Genomic DNA, 18,232 nt, shown 5'->3' with positions numbered 1-18,232 from the left:
ATCTTCCTGAACCAGGGATCAAACCCAGGTCTCCTGCATTGTAGGCAGATGCTTTACCATCTGAGCCATCAGGGAAGTCCTCAAAATCCTAAAGATTGTCCCTAAATATTCATTACAAAGTGCCTTCATTTATGGAAAGTACATTTTACATGTGATAGTATTAAGTGAATTCTACTGAGGAACCAAAGGAAAATGTGGATTAATTGTGAACTGGGCAGTGACTTAACCTACTGGTCAAGAGTGTTATATTGACTAATATAGATATACATACATGCACATATATGGATAGCAGTGTGAAACTGAGCTGTTTTTACATGGCCTATTAGATGTTATTAGAAAGACAATGTCTTAGAATAACTTTGTAGGAAGCTTTATTCCAAACAATTTTCTCAACATAAAACTTTTTTTCCTTATCCATTTTTTAATTTTGCTTTTTTGTTTTCTATTGTGCTGTGAAACTGTTTTTGGATATGGCTAATAACCCTGTTAAATAACCCTCTCATGAAATGATCACAGTTTTATCAAAGGAGTGGTCTAAACCAACATATAAAATAACTGGGATAGCACTTTACTGAAAAAGAATCTGATAGAAATGTTTAAGACTAAAATAAAATGGATTATAAGAACAATTTTATCCAAAATAGAAAACTTTTGTTAGTTTCAATTCAATGAAAGACAAATTTAGTTTCTGTGGAAAATAAATTAAACAATTCTTTTCTCCTAACAGCATTTTTAAAAAAATAGATGTCTCTAGCCGCACTGAGTTTTCATTTATTCCTACATTTCAGTCTGGTCCTTTTGCTGATTAAACTGATAATTTTCACTTCAAGAAGTATATTACTTATTTTACACCACTAGCATGGGACTTACTTCAGAGTGTGGGAACAGCTAACTATTTAATTAGCATTTAGTAAATGGCAATCTAACTCTTAGAAAGTGTTCATCCTCTCAAAGTATGTGGTTTACTCATGGGAAATATTTACTCTCCAAGTGGATCAGACCATTACAACACTAGAAAATGGACATAATTTACCTGAAATGTTACAAACACATTTTAAGAGAATAAATATTTTAATAGGCTGATTTGTGGTGAAACAAACAATGCATTTTATTAATCAACTAAATGATATTTCACTTGCAAATCAATGTTCAAATGCTATCCATTAACATGAGGTTGTTTTTATTTTATTATTAATTAATTAAGTATAATAATAAATTAAGTATTAAATATAATTATTAATTTGTCATTAATCAGTCACCAAACTGGGCAATTATCAAACAGAATGGCACAAACTGAACCCAAAGTCTCTCAGTATATAAGCCACACACTAGATTTAACAGACATTTCATTAAATGCTGGGAAAACTTTTTTTTAAAGTTAATGGTTCAATTAAAACCTGTACCTTGAAAGCAAGAAAGAAACCAAGTACAGGGGAAGCAAAACCCATGACACATTTTTTTAAACCTCTTAGGGAATAATTAGAATATGCCACCCTTATCCCCTGTAGAGATACACATGGAGGAAATCTAATCTAGTGTTTGTTTGCCCATATCACATGCAGCATATTTTCCTGGGGTTTAATTATACAATTTAAACAATCAAGTTGGATGTATGATCCTGTTTTCTAAATAGCATCTAGTGACTTTAAAAATCAACACAGAATTCAAATATAATTTCCCTGAGAGCTGCTACTACCGTTCTTTTGACCATCATCCTATGACTTCCAGACCAGAAAACTGAACCAATACAAATAATAAAAGGAATAATAATTAAGCCATACTCTTTGTTAGGAAGTCAGTACACAAAAATTAGTTGCAGATTTGTTGATTTGTTTGTGCAATTATATTTTTCCTTCTTGGAATGTATTTTCATTTTTTTTCCTATTTGTCATTGACATTCTAGAAGCAAGGGAATTCAAGACACAATCGTTCTCAATTACTAGTAAATTTAAGTTTATTACTGTTTTGCAAAAATAAAAAATCATGTAATTGGTTGATGTTGATGTCAGTTACTTGATAATAAATGAACTGTGAAAGTGAACAGCACCAAATACCATAGGTTTAATATACTTTGAAGGAAATTACAATTGCCTGGTAGAAGGGGCTGCAGGATGACAAAATGAGAGGTTTATTTAGCATCTGGGAGAAGCTTATAAAAGAGCTTAAACCCTCATTCCTTCTAACATCTTAACAGCTGTGCAGTTTCTTACAAGATATGTTTTATCGTTTCAAGAAATGCTGTTAACCTCGCAGTTTTAAAACTGAATGAACAAGGCCTCTTGGACAAATTGAAAAACAAATGGTGGTACGACAAAGGAGAATGTGGCAGCGGGGGAGGTGACTCCAAGGTTAGCCTCAATGTCACCAAGAGCGGGTAACAGTGTGTGAAGTAATAGGTGCATCTGCTAGGAGACGCAATTCAGACCTGCGAATACCACGGGAATTGCCAGTCAAATCCCTTCACAAACTTAAGTATGCAATTACTGTCAAAGCAAAAATATTTGCAAACAATATCAATTTGGGGACACACTAACAAATCTAACTAAAACTGTCACTTAAATCTCCAGTTTGGAAGAAGTTACAGATCAGACATAGTCCTAGGAACCTTGGTGTTAGAAAGCAGGCTTTTGAAAGTGATGAGGAGAGAGAACAGAAAGGGTCAATCTGTCTTGTTTTCTTCACCAGAGCTGCCACAAAATAGTTTTGAATAATAGCAATAGTCTAGCCTCACCTAGACCACGTACCTTCCAGAAAGACATTTCTCCATGTAAAACTGTCAGGCTTCCATTAAATAGCAAATTACATAACAAATCAAAAGAAATTATGAACTATACGGTTCTGCCTTCCATAAATGAATCAAACTAAAGAAAGATAGGATTGTAAAAACAAGACCAACTCAGCTTTATCTTTACCACATCCATGTCATACTTCCAGCTTCATAAAATAACGTTTTATTTTTATTTCTAAGCGGTGTCTTTTTAAGAAAGTATGCAGTTAGCAGAAATTATTAACCAGTGTTTCAGAGCTCTTTTTCACTGTAGAAGACTTAAAGCAATCTAGAGATGGGAACATTCTGACTGAATTTCTTTCCTTACATATCTTCCACTGGTATGTAAGAACATTAAAAATTTTAAAGTATACATTCTTGTCTTTCTTTTAAATTCTAGAGTAGTGCCCGAAACAAGAAGCCTTGCTCTTCTTCAGGTTCTTCCCTGGGTTACAAATTCTCTCACTTGGCTGGCCACCAAGCCCAAAGCTCTATTTAAAAGGAGCATCTGTCTATTTTACATATAGTAGTGTAAAACTATTGCAAAATTTTAAAGTAATTATCCTCCAATTAAAATAATTATTTTTTTAGAAAAGGAGTATCTGTCAAGGAAACTGCTAACCTCACCCTCTTTCAATGCTGATAACTTCCCCCTCGATCCTGATCTGAAAAGCCTTTCAAATTCAGCTCCCTTGCGCATCCTGCCAGCCCTGTTGCAGGAAGAGAAAGAATAAACTTTGCCAAATGATTATTTCGGCAATAGAAGGAGGCATGAAAGAAGACGAAAAAACAAAATGGTGTAGACACAATTCTCATCATTCATCTACTATCCTGAGGGAGAATATGAGCCCCCTAGAGAGCCATCAGGGTTCATCTGAGATGATTCCCCTTTAAGGCACCTCCATTCAAGACACCAACTGTTTGTTTTCTTTAGGAGTGTTAACTCTTTTGTATTTTGGTGCCCCAACTTGCCTAGAACATTTCGGCCATTTTCATAAAATATAAATACATACATATATATGCACATAAACAGAAAATTACTCATTTACAATAATAACCTCTCCTTTATGCAAATTAGAAATGTAAGAAAATGTACTCTAATAGAACCAGAGAAAACAAAATTGAAGATATTCTATTCAGTTAGGAAAAGAAATTGTTTGCAAATTTATAGTTTTTGTCACAAATATAAACAACGTATAACATTGCTTAACATATAAAGTTTTCCATAAAAATAATGAATTCCTGTTTTAGTGTACATTAAAGGCTCTTTCCACAGAAAAATAAGCAAAGAGAAGCAGAAATGTACACATGATGGAAAAAATCTATGTAACAAAAGTCCTTTTAATTTATTTAAATAAGGGATTGGACAGCTCAATTGAATTTAATCTATTTGCATCCAACACATTGTTTGGTACATAATGGACACCAAATAAATATTTGTCATCTAAAGAAATAAATATGAAGCTAACCTTGTAGTTTTCAAAAATCAAACTGCTTGCCCCTGTTACTTTCATCAAACATAAATTCTAAGATAATATTTTCAATTTTTTTAGATATAAATTTAAGATATGAAAATATTATTTCATATCCTAATAAGTCATTTTCTGAAATGCTATAAAAATTAACATAAAATGCATGTTAATTATTACGTTCTATTTTCCCTCAAGAATTTTGATTTCATACTATAAAAAAATTTTAGTAGGTTGTGTACTGATGTAATATTTGTCACCAATAGAATGGGTAATTATAATACCACCCTTAGGAGATGGTGAGTGACAGGGAGCCCTGGCATGCTGCAGTCCATGGGGTCACAAAGACTCAAACACAACTGGGTAACTGAACAACAATAAGTCTGCATCTATTTTAAAAGATGATATTTTAAATGGCCTGACCTAACTTAGAATTAAAGTAAACTATCAGGAGGCAGTTGCTGCTTTTTAATTTTTGTTCTGTACCTTCTTTGGCTGACTGATTTTCTTTTTGAACTTAGCTCACCCCTTCCATTTGGCCTGATCTTTATTGAAAAAGGTAAAAGGAGGAGAAATACTGAATTGGAAGATGATGCTGGCTTGTGGGCTTTGATAAGTATAAAGCCAAAGCAGAAGAGAAAATTAAATGCTGCCAGTTTATCTACAATGCACATTGTGTACAGTACACATTCAGAGATCTCATCACAAGTATACAATTATCTGATGTGATCTGATTTTGAGATATACAGTCTTAGTAGGAAAAACTTAATTTTCCTAACAGTGACTCATCTGGTGAAGGGGGAAAAGCATGGAAAGCTGTAGCACACATGAATAGGTTCCAGTGAGGAGCCAATTGAGCCACCTGTTATTTACAGGACTGTAACAAGGAAAGATATCTCCAGACTTTCACACAATGGCATAATAGTAAAGTTGTGTTTTACCTGGGCCATGCACCAGTATCTGTGGGTAAAAAAAAAAAAAAAAACGTACTATTCATTCCATCAAGGAGCTTATGATTTAATATAATCAACAACTAAATTATTTAGAGTCACAGTGACAGCTTCCATTTGCACTCCATGGCTACAAAATAATCAGCTCAACTGATAGCCATTCCCAGAACCAGTGGCTCCACAAAAGAAATAAGGTAAAAAGTCTGATATGTAAAATGAAATAAAGTGGAAAAGCATGATTTGGGAGAGGATGAAATTGTTTGCTTGAAAAATTACTCATTTGAATGTTATTGTCCTGTGGTCATTTTTATGATCATAAGAAAACCATACTCATTTTTGTGAATAACAAAAATTCCCTAATTGACAATGAACCAAATTATAAGTTTCACTGCAGTGTCTAAAACATATCCCCTTTGATTAATCTGCTATGATTTAGTCTGAGCACAAACCATACACAGAATTTTATCCCTATTTCTTTGTGAATTGTTTAAACCAGGTTCTAATAGGAAATTTTGGCAATGCTTATAAACATTAATGACCCATAATGCTAATACTATCTACAAAATTATTGATTTTTTGCTTGTTTTATAGTTTATTCTCCTCATATACATATAATATATATATATAGGCATACTCATAGATATAGATATTTATATTAAAGCCATTTTGTAAATGTGATTACCAAATAATGAGTTCTTTAGAGTATAGTAAATCACATAATATCCAGTTTTTATTTTGACACTTTAAAGAATACAGCCTGACTAAAATATGTTATACTTGCAAATGGCCTTATCCACAGCCATGGAAACCAATGCAATAATAAAGGAATTATTATGGAAAACATGCATTCATAAGCAGGAAAAAATGTATTAAACAAAGATCAATCAGGAAAGCTAACCCTTAGAGAAGGACTCTCCTAGTAATGAATTCCTTGCTCAGTGTCTGACATTCCACCACTTGACCATTAAGTTTGGTTATTGATAAATAGCTTATACTCAAAATTCTAATCTAATTTTATCCTCTAAAACCAAATTACTGGAGTGAATAGCAGAAAGGGCAAAGAGGGAAGGGAAAAATGAAGCAGGTAGGAGAAATGATACCTTAGGAAAGGAGAGAGGTAAGTCAAAGGCAGTCTTCATTTAATATATAGTTTTGCGTTCAGCTTCCCTTCTATAAGAAACTTAAAGGAAACTGCTTTCAGTTTCCTTCTCTTTTCAGCATTAAATCTTCCTCTTCCCACCACAACCCATTCAAGAAGTGCAATGTGGGCTAATATAATGTACTCTATGCTTGCGTGCTCAGTCCCTTAAGTCATGTCCGACTCCTTGTGCCCCCAAGGACTGTAGCCTGCCAGGCTCCTTTGTCCATAGGATTTTCCAAGCAAGAACACTGGAATGGGATGCCATTTCCTACTCCAATAATGTACTCTGTACATGTGTTAAAAAGGCTTTAGTAGGCTAGCTTGATGAACAAAAACCCCTTAGTATCAGTTTTAAACAGTGCTTGTCCTGGATTCAAAATAATTCAGATGTAATAATTTTATAGAGCACCTAACCTGAGTCATATACCCTTGTAAATATTTTATAAAGATGAATGACATATATCTTCTATTCTCGAAGTTCACAGTTCACCAACCAACACTCAGGTGTGGTTTTATAACAATCACTTAATAAATGGAAGCAGTAGATGTATGTGGATGTGGGGAGGTTATAGATAGTAAAATCTAGATTAACTGGGGCTAACCAAGGACTCCAGTTATTCATAATCCTCACCTCACCCCGCCCCCAAACTCAGTTTTTAGTACAGTTTTAAATCATGCTGTTAGATTTTAATACAAAAAAGTAATATAATATTCTAGGAATGTGGCAATTGCATATTTTTAAATCGAACAATAAACCTTGTAAGATCTTATAACATTGGTACAAAAATTAAGTTGAATTCAAAAACCATATAACTGAAAAGAAAAATATACTTTAGAAACTTTTTTCAGAACCAACAATACCTTAAAAAAGTGAATTTTAGTTTAACTGTTAATCAGAAAACTCAACAAACTAGAAATCCCTATTTCTTGAGTCTTCTGTTGTTAATATTTTTAATTACACAGCTATGAAAGTAGACCATTACAAACCCTGATTCAGCTCCTTCCTAGATGTGCCTAGATGAGTTAACCTTTCTGTGTTTTGATTTCCTCATTTGTAAAATACAGGTGATAATAGCAATTAAACATGTAAAATGCTTTTAATAGTCCTTTGATACACAGTAAGTGCTCAGTAAGTTTTAGGAATCATCATCAGCATCATTATTACTGCATTACCTAGTTGTGTAGATAGGTTTGTGGAATTAATTTCCTTGTAACCAAATAGATATATACTGTGTTTCTCCAAATGGATCCAACATTTCCTAGAAGTGAGGCATTAGGTGATACAGCCAGACAAAATGATTGTGGCAGCCTTAAAAATGTCAAGAGGAATGCAAGCAGTCTCTCTTTGAATGTTTGTAAAAAGCAAAAAGAAATGAAAACCAAACAACCACAAAAACAGAATAATAATACCTATTGTTATAATAAAAACAGAAGGTCCTACGTTTTACTGCTTGCCACCCATCTCCTTAGCCTTTATTCTACACACAGAGGTTAACATGGGAATGAGAGAATAATTCTTAGATTCCTCAGAACCCTCATACTGACCGACCAGTGAACATTTCCTCTCTCAGACTCCTTGTATAATATTTAGTATTGAAGGACTCAAGGACGATAGAAAAAAGAAAAGGAATTTTATAGCATGAAGAGTCTGTCTATTTATAAAAATCTTGGTTATCCCTAATCTATATTTGTTGGTAAAAATTTATAGAATATAAAATCGTCACTGCACTTCAGAATATATTCATATGATAGATTCAAGATAGATGAAAATTATTTCTGATGATATTTAAGTTAAATACTGTAATTCAGAAGGAAAATATCAGCACTGGCTTACACTTTAAAATAATGATTTACATATTTGTCTTATAAGGACTTTCCTCTGCATGAGGTAGCTCTGTGTCAGTAACACTTGAATCAGAATCACCCTCCTCTTTAAATTAGGTCTTGGATGAGAGTGGCAGAGGAGTCAATTTAATGATGGATACTTACAGTATCTGTACTTTTAAAGCATAAAGCAAAATTTCATTAGCTGAATAATGTTGCCTGCAAGAAACCAGTCCTATCTAGCTTCTATTTTTTTAAGTCTGTCAACCTATAGCCACTTTTGAAGAGATTCTAGATTTTGAATGACTCTACATTTATGGTGGGAAAATTGAAAATGATGAAGAAACCCAATCCAGGCTAATAGTTTTGGATTCACAGTAATTGCATACATTTTGTTTAAAAATCCTCCCTAGCAGTATGTGCCTGTTACCTAAAGCGATGGAGCAGGCCCCAGTTTTATGTCTGATTCGAAACCTGGGCCTACAGTACAAGACATAACATCTACTGTGGCCTCTGCTCTGTCACTTTGCCATGCGATTCTAATGTAGTTTTACTTGAATAACATAAAATAACATATATAATGTTATTTATGTTATTTTCCACGTGAAGAACTCCTGTAAACCTTGCCGTTTTGAAACTCAGTGAGGCAGGCGTCTTAGACAAGCTGAAAAACAAATGGTGGTACGATAAAGGTGAATGTGGACCCAAGGACTCTGGAAGCAAGGTCAGTCACTGCAGTTCGGGGCCTCCTCTTGTGTTCACAAAGCAGTAAATGGGAGCAATTGTCAAGAGTATATGGAAACAGTAAAAACTAAATGTTTCTCTATACCTATCTAGACTAGAAACTAATGCAATAATTTAAGCCACAGGGATTATCTTTTCAGAAAATTGCAAACTGCTCCCCAATATTAAGGCTTTTAAATAAACTTAAATTAACTGTAAAAATATATAAAAAAAATAAAATTCCTGTATTATTCTCAAATATACGTACCACTAATAACAGTAGTGCTTTCAGGTTTGATTTTTGTTTGTTTTGGAGGCAAAGAACATCAAATCTGTTATTTCAAGAACTGATGTATTCTCAAAACAGGAAATGGGAAATTGGTCAGTAGTTTTCTACCGAAAGAAAATTTTAAATATTAAATGTTTCTTATTCAGAAGTTCAGTCTTTTGTCATTGTTTTGCCAATCATTCCACTTTAGTTTGAAGATGGTCTATTATATTTTCGTTCTGACAGATAAACAGAGTTAAATTTTCCAACTCTGTTCTATCAAAATTATTTTAATAAATCAATGTTAATGAATAACACCCTCAACTTCTAAGATCTCATTCATGCAGAGATCTTATATCAATTATTTTCAGAACAATACATGAAGTTATAAGTCTGATTCTGAGTACAAATGAAAATAGTGTTACAGTTATGTTTTCATTTAAAAAACAAACTGTAACAGTTTATCAGTGAATCTAAATACTTGCATAAATTAATAGGACGTAATGCTTGAAAGCCATGGTTGAGGATTTTTGAAATATATTTTCTGTATCTTCTTGTAGAAAGAAAAAATCTATTAGCTACCCTACGACATTAAATAAGTGAGTTACCTATATAGGAAAACGTCAGTTAATTTAAGAAAGAGATAAAGTAATATTAACTGATCTCTTTTCAAGCATCTCCCTGTGTTTTAATCATTTCTGTCTGCCTTTGAACCAGAGTGGAATGAGACAAGCTTGTCCAAATAATGAAAAAGCTATTTCAAACCCTTATGTAAAGTCAGAAAAGCGCAAGTACTTAATTTTTAAAATGAAGTTATCCTAAATTTTTGCTCTAATCAGTTGATATCATGGCTAAGTGGATATAGTGTACATAATACTTAAGTTAAACATTCTCCTAATAAAACTAATTAAGTTTACACAAGACACACAACTGAGAAGATGATGGCCTCAGGGCATTCTTTAGGTAGTCAACCTAAAATACCTACTCAAATAATTTTATATAATATAGATTTACAATTTATAAAAAATATGAATTATTGTTATAATTTTAATATCTTCCAATAATATGCTTGACTATTTCTGAATTTATTATAAAATAATATGTATATGAAAGCTCTGGAGAATATATGTTTAAAATATTGACTGAATAAGCATTTTAAAGTGAAATAGAATCATATTTTAAAATCAATAAAAATAGTTTTAACTCTGTCCACAAATGGCTTCTTTTTCAATTGATCATGGAAAAATTTGTATATTTTCTTAAAGTTACCAATGTGCTGCATACATAGTTATTCCTAAATAGTATATAATATGTTAAAGTGCCACTTTCCAACAGATTTCCCAAACATATGTGACTAAATGAATAAATAACATGTACCTACACTATTTGCATATATTTGATGAATTCATGATAAACAAGATGTGAAACTGCTAGCTTAAAGTCCCTTACTTCTTTAAGTAGGAAACATGAACTTAGCTTTGTTGAAGAGAAACATCAAACACTAAAAATTTTCTAATGGAAGGAAAGGGAAAACAGTTTCCCTTCTCATGCAATTGGGTTTTAAGCATGTCATTTTCAAACTTAACAATAATAAGCCCACTTCTGCTACCCTATACTCATATATGGTTAAGTATAGTGCTCTTCTTTATACAGTTAACAATGATAAAATGTTACAGATTTTATTGAATGTAATTATATACAATTTATTGGTTATCGTAATTTCATTTCTCTCAAGAACTATAAGCTTTATGTTTAAATTCATAGTGTTACACTAGTGACTTATACAAGCTAAATAATTTCAGGCTAAATTACATTGACTTTAATTAGCTGTTTGGATTTCATGTGTTCTTTCACCTTCTGGATGTGACTTTCCACAGTTAACTGAGATGTCTTTATCCCCCCAGGACAAGACGAGTGCCTTGAGCCTGAGCAACGTAGCAGGCGTCTTCTACATTCTGGTTGGCGGCTTGGGCTTGGCAATGCTGGTGGCTTTGATAGAGTTCTGTTACAAGTCCAGGGCAGAAGCGAAGAGAATGAAGGTGGCAAAGAGTGCACAGACTTTTAACCCAACTTCCTCGCAGAATACCCAGAATTTAGCAACCTATAGAGAAGGTTACAACGTATATGGAACCGAAAGTATTAAAATTTAGGGGTAGGACGTAGGGCCACTACAGTGAGTGGGTGATGCATTCTGTAAATGGAGTGTTGTGACCTGTCTGTCCAGTGATGGTACTGCTTGCTTCTAATTTAGAGCTTTATATTTTTGAAAACTTCAGTGCAAAGTGGTTCAGTTTTCTTTGGCTGCAGATGTACTGTTCAAAACTTTATGTTACCAATAGATATCTGCATTGAAAGGGTTTGAAAGACAAAAGTAAACCTCCAGAATTGCTCTGTAAAATTATTTAAATAGTATATTCTATCTGAAAATTGGGATAAATTTGAAATTAGATCTGAATTTTCTTGTACACAGAACAGACTTTTCTCTGGAATAATCTACTGCTAACAAAATAAGCATAAAATTTTTTCAAATTATCAAAGCCTAGACAGTTGCCTATTTTGATAATGGTGTGTTGTTTTCTGAGAAAACACATGTAAAATCTCCAGGGCACATAGTAAACACTTGGTGAGTTTAAGCTATTCTTCTGGTTTCTTTTACATGAGCCATCTTTCTATATTTTTAGAGGGAAACCCCGATGTTTGTTCATCTGGCAGCAGTCCTTGAACCAGACCTTTAGGCAGGAGTGACCATTAGAATATTGACTACAATTCACATTTATTAGATGAAATTCAATTTTCATTTTCACAACATCACTGAGGTGAATAAACATTTTAGGCAATTTCTCCATCAAAAATGTCAGCAATATATTTTCTTTAGGAGAGACACAGTAAAAATAAAACTTGCAGTGAGTTTTATTGACTTTTGTTTTCATTTCAACTGCTTTTGAGTGAGCCAGATCAGTCTCACTTACATCTTCTCACCATGTGACAATAAAAAAATTACAAGCATTCAGTGAAACACAGGATGAAGTTCATTTTTTAAGATTCTAAATGTCCAGTACTTTTTCCCTTTGATGATAGAAAATGAATTTAAAATAAGACTTGGAAGCATTTGTTGTTGCTTTTCTTAAAATCAGGCCTCTAAAACCCATTTTCTGAAATTGTATATAAGAGCCATTCTAGTTATAACGATAAATGAAAATTTGAACCCACAAGAGACATTTAGTGCCTGAGGTATCCTAGAGTCAAACCCAATAGAATTTTTCTAAGAATAAGAAGTACACCTGAAGTTATGCCAGATAAATGTGCTCAATTTTTATATTTATTTATTTTAAAAAGCTATTGAGCGTGTTCCCTGGTAGCCTAGTGCCTAGTGATTAGCAGTCCAAGCTTTCACAGAATACTGCAGGCCAGGTGGCACAGCCCAAAAAAGGCTACTGAAATACTTGTTAGTATCTTAAAGCAAAGAACAAAAGCTATTTCTTTACATCAAGATCTAATTGCTTCTATCCATAATCTAGAAATAGAATAGTGACTGAGTACAATTGCACATAGACAAGCCCAAAGTTTTTTTCTTTCCAAATTTTGTGGAAAGAATTGATCATGAAATTGTCAATTCACTCAGATTAGAATGTTTAGAGCATGTCTTTTCTAATAGCAGAAAAGCAAACTGATAAGATCAAGGTTTCTTAGTCATTACAGTAATGATTTCATCTTAATATTTACATAACTGAGGAGAGATTTATTTCCAAACAGAAAAACAATATGTGACAAGTTTTTACAGCCAATTATTCGGACTTCATTCTGTGATGAATTTCATAAAATATATTTTTAAAATTTTCCTTTAGCATACCAAATGCAATCTAGAAAAATTCTAGAAATGCTCACATATGACAGTTTAATACAAAGTCCTGGGGAATTGCTCGAAAGAGATGTGCATTCTCATAGGAAAGACGTAATAGTATTCAGAGCAAATTAAATGATATGCACTTGTAGAGATTTGAGAGTGTTTTTAATTGTACTCCTATATTATATGGCTTTTTCCTTTCAAAAATTCTACTGAGCATAATTATGAAAATGACTGATAATTTAGATAATATTTAGTGTCAGAATTTCAAAAACAAAACCTGAATGTTTACTCTAAAAGTAATTATCCCTCAAGGAAACACATAAATAAATTTACAGCCATTGCCACAACAATCCAACCAGACTCAGACTATATTATAAATTTATAAGAAAGTTTTGTAGTTTGAGTAGTCTCAATAAGATTACATAAAGATGAACAGAAATGACATTTTATGTAAGAAGCACGAGATTTAAATGTAGAATATAACAATGCTAAGAACTAAGAACACAAAGATTTAAAGAGAGAATAAGCAGTTGGCAGAATCATCAGCACTCAATTGCATTAATCTACAGAGAAGGAGAGATTACTTGAGAGGATATGGAATCCTTCCCTTTTTGATATTTTCATTTCCTTATAAAGACAATCAAGAAAATAAAAGGAAGAAACAGATTTTATGACAACTCTCCTTAAAAGTTGCAATGCTTTTATTATGTATTAATTAGTATTACTAAATACTAACTTCTCTCTTCAAAAAAAAACAAAACTAATAGATTTTTTACATGATTGTTTTACTTAATATTAAATGTTGAAAAGGAATCTGAAGAAACAAATTCAGACTGCCATCTTGCTTGGTTTGTTTTAATTTAGTGATGAGTAGTTTCTGTAGAGATTGTCTCCTGACTCCTGATTATAAAGATAGATTTTAATTTTTGAGATTGTTCACTGAAGGCAAACTATAATAATGACCTTGGTGTTTATCATAGATATGTCAGCAGCATTTTGACTTCAAGTTTCTGAAATTAGGGCAAATGATCATTAAACTTTTACATTATAACATTTTTAATCCAACATTTATTTCATATTTAATATATCATTATTCTAATATTTAAGGTACAAGGTGGAATAAATACAAGGATAGAATTTCCAAAAGAACTGGGTAAACTTAAATTCACAGCAAGGAATTAAGATACAATATGAATTATGAGAAAATTATGATCTAAACTACAACAAATAACATTGAAACTCAGCAACTAGAAAGAATTTAAAGGCATGAATGAACAGTCAGAAGATTTCAATAATAATGATGCCTGTTTCTCCTCAGTGTAGTATTATTACCTGCTACCTAATATGACAGAGCAAGAATATAATGAGGATTTCAAAGACCTGACCCCATAACATCAACCTGCAAAGTTTCCCAGTGATGACCATTCATGAAGCATTGAAACAGTGCACTTTCCTTTAAGCAGTTAAAGCTTCTTGAAATATGAGCCTTAACTTCCATTATAGGCATAGAATGAACTTTATGTGACTGATTTGCCTTTCTATAGCTGTCTATAGCAGCTGTAGTGAATGAGTGAAAGCATCTGTGGATAGATCTGTGTTCTATAAACAGGAAGATCTGTTATAAATAGTCTACATAGAGTTCCCTTAGACAATTCATCATGATTTTAAGAGTACAATCATTTAACTGTTAAGATATTTTCTAACAGAAAAAAAAAAAAAAAGATACAAAGAAAGATTGTTGTCAAACGTAAGGGACCTTCTAAGTTCAACTGGAAATACTAGGGTGTAAAGTGCAGCAAGTTAAAAGATGTGTCCTGCCCAGATTTGCCAAACAAAATCTTGCAGGATTTTAGAAAATTAGTTCTTAAATAGGACCAGTAACTCTAGAGTGATTTATTCTTCCAGGTGGTTGAGTTTCTTTTTCCTGTGAAAAGTAGTTTTAATATGACCAAAAGAGTATGGGAAAAAATGCAGATGTCTAATTATTGATATTTTGGTGTTTGTTGTGTCATATTTTGCTGAAAAGACAGAAATATTGTAACACTCTGCATTCTTTCTGTTTCCTTTCCATGCAACCCAGCTGACCTTTTCTGAAGCCATAAGAAACAAAGCCAGATTATCCATCACTGGGAGTGTGGGTGAAAACGGTCGCGTCTTGACACCTGACTGCCCTAAGGCTGTACACACTGGAACTACAATTAGACAAAGTTCAGGATTGGCTGTCATTGCATCGGACCTTCCATAAAAACCAAAAAAATAATTGAGTGCCTTAATTAAACTGTTTGTGACTGATGGAAACGCAGCCCTGAGGGACAGGCTAAGCGCAGGTCTTCGCTCAAACAATCCTTTGGCTGAGAGCGGGAAGTTCGTCCTAAGGCGCTAAACATCAGCAACGTGTGCATGAGCTCAGCTCGAAAACCCAAACTCAGATTTTATATCAGGAAAACTCACAATTTAGATTTTTTTTCGGGTAGTGGGGGTCGGGGAGGGTGGGGAGCTGGGATGGGTGTATCAACAGCAACAAATTTCACTTGAGTGGACTTAAAAACTAATCAGACATGCAAGTTAGCACATCAAAGTGTGAAGTTCTTGCTCAGAAAGGCCTATCTTCATTTCAAGGCATAAAATAGTTATAGAAGTCAATGAATATGCTAACCTGTATCTCCAGAACACCCATATATTCAATGGAAGACTATCCAGCTGAGAAAACAAATCACTATACTCTGACAAGAAATAATAAACAAACATGTAAATCCTGTGGAAAAAAAACTTAAAGGAAGTAATTACACTTACTTTGGAGAAAACAAATACTGAAACATGCTTGCTTTTTAACTGACATAAATTCAGTAGAGGACAACACAATTCTTTTTTCTAACCATCTTAGGGACAATACATTGCAATAATTGAAATAAATGCCATCACTGTAATAAACTTCAGAGACTTTTTTAATATAAAAGTTGTTGGTCATTTTGTTTGCTGTAACCTTCACTCTGTCACATGAGTCAGTGTCCACAGATTGCATTTGTCTCACTACCAGGAACAAAATGAAGACAACATTAACATAAAATCATCAGTCTACAATGTAGAATCAGAAGATACTATGGGTCATTCATGTTATCAATATTATTTATAATCTTGTTCTGTGTACAAAATTGTGGTTTTTGTACCCACCAAAAAGAATAAACAATATTTACATTCTTACAATATTTACAAAGCTTAAAGTTTTTTCTTATCATTATAAAAATTATTTGAGAAATTATGAGCCTATAGGTGGGATAGTAAAAGTAAACTGTAGGCCATATTGGAAAATGTAGCTAGCCCTTATTATTTTTGCATAGTAAGCTAATTTTTTACACAGATCTTTGCCTCATTAGCAGTTAAATTGTCAAAGATGGAACGTTTGAATTGGGGAATTTAATCATTGTCATAATAACAACATACCCGATAATTACGTACTGAAATTTTACTTGGCTCTATTTTGCTGCATAAGATAATGTCTCTTGAGCTTCTCTCCACATTCCCATTTTTCGTTTAAATCATTTGAAGGCACTAATCAGTTTGTGGTAGAAAACATATGAAGAATTAGTCTTTGTTTTCAATTGAAAATTGTGAAAAAAATTATACATGATTATTTACAAAAATCACCTTTTTAGTTATGTAGGGATTAAATTAACAGTTCAAAAGAAAGCTTAGATCATTTGAAATAATGAGTACAACATAGATAAACATCGCAACACTTAGAGATCTTGGCAGAAAGCACAAGATAAGATGATTTTGAAAGTTTGGCTTTGAAGGATAAGTTGAGTTTCATAGGTGTTGAAAGCCTTATAGGTGAGTGATGACCCAATACATAGCTTGTCAATGGACTCTTTAAAGAGTGTATGCAACAGGAAGGGCTGGAGAGAAATGGGTGTGATATCATGGAAGATAAAATTGGAAAAGGTGAAAGACTGATCACCTTGCTTCAATTCTCAAGATTCCCATCCCCCATTCAATTTTTGTGCTGCAGTAAGAGCAATCCTAAAAAGTGCAAACCTGATAGCGCATGCACACACATGCGTGCGCACACATGTACACACACACACAGAGTTCCCTCAGGAAAAATTGCAAGCTCTTGAGCAAAGCAAATGAATCACTTTATAACCTGACCCTTACTTATTTCTTCCATGAACTCTCTCACCCCCTGCCCAACCTCTGCTACCCATGAAAAACCTCAGAAGCAGGGACACTGCTATTTACTGCATTTACTATTTCCTCAATCTATAACACTTTCCTATCTTCTCTTTACCTGACTAACTAGTGCTCATCCTTCAGTACTCAAATCATATTTTACCTGTCATGGGAAGATTTCCATGACTGTCTCCCAGTCCCTGCCTATGAGACTGAGCTAGGTGCCCTTTTGATGTTTTGTCACTATCACAGCACTTACCATACTGCATTGTAATTGCCTGTGTACTTGTCTGTTTAACTACTAGACTGTAAGCCCTTTGAGGGCAGGGACTGTGTCTATCTTGTTCACAGTTGTATCCCCAGCACCCAGCACAGTGCCTGGCATATTGTAGGTGCTTAATAAATATTTGTTGAATGAATGAACTGAATTGAATTGAATCAAATTAATTTAGTAGACACAGAAAAGACATCTTTCCTCATTAACAGTCTTTTTCTCATTAACAATGTGTATTAAGTATACAGTGAGTTAAAAAGAAGAGTAAAGTTTGGCTGATTTCATGACATTGTCTACTTCACTGTCTATCACACTAAAAAAAGAGATGATCTGATAAATTTTATGACCAGATGGGAAGGTATTCCATGTAATTTTATCTACTTGTGGAATAATTTGTTTAGTTAGAGAAATTGTCATAGATAATTAAGGTTTTAGCCATACTTCTAAAAGTAGCTTTCATTTAAGTCACTGAGTGAATTAGTTGTGTACATTTAAAAGTAATATTTCTATATTAATAATCCTATTATATAGTTGAATTTCTGTATTTCCTATAGAATAATTTTGCCAAAAACAAAATTTTTAATTTGGCTTTATTAAAAAGTGATATCTGTCTGGACTCCAATCTGAGGAAGTGCTATAAAACTAGGAAAAGTTGTTTAAAAACACTTAAGTTGAAACTCTTAGTTCTATAGAGCTAAGAACTCAGTTACCAAGCAAGCATGATCACCATCTAGGGCAGACCTTCCTGAACATATTAGGAAAAGCCAATTTTGAAACTACATCAGCAAGTACATGATGA

General features: G+C 33.1%; 1 protein-coding gene across 1 annotated transcript in view; it reads left to right on the top strand.

Annotated features, from left to right (window-relative positions):
- GRIA4 (glutamate ionotropic receptor AMPA type subunit 4) overlaps nucleotides 1-15,234 on the top strand; it is a 660,370-nt gene extending 645,136 nt beyond the window's left edge. Inside the window, exons 14-16 of the mRNA XM_052652329.1 lie at nucleotides 2,234-2,348; nucleotides 11,047-11,181; nucleotides 15,070-15,234. Of these exons, the coding sequence (XP_052508289.1) occupies nucleotides 2,234-2,348; nucleotides 11,047-11,181; nucleotides 15,070-15,234 (415 nt within the window). The remainder of the gene's footprint in view (nucleotides 1-2,233; nucleotides 2,349-11,046; nucleotides 11,182-15,069) is intronic.
- The last annotated feature ends 2,998 nt before the right edge of the window (nucleotides 15,235-18,232 follow it).

The sequence above is a fragment of the Budorcas taxicolor genome, chromosome 15, assembly GCF_023091745.1.
Source record: "Budorcas taxicolor isolate Tak-1 chromosome 15, Takin1.1, whole genome shotgun sequence".
Classification (NCBI taxonomy): domain Eukaryota; kingdom Metazoa; phylum Chordata; class Mammalia; order Artiodactyla; family Bovidae; genus Budorcas; species Budorcas taxicolor.
The sequence above is the reverse complement of the archived record's forward strand: the minus strand, read 5'-3'. Positions and strand labels throughout refer to the sequence as shown.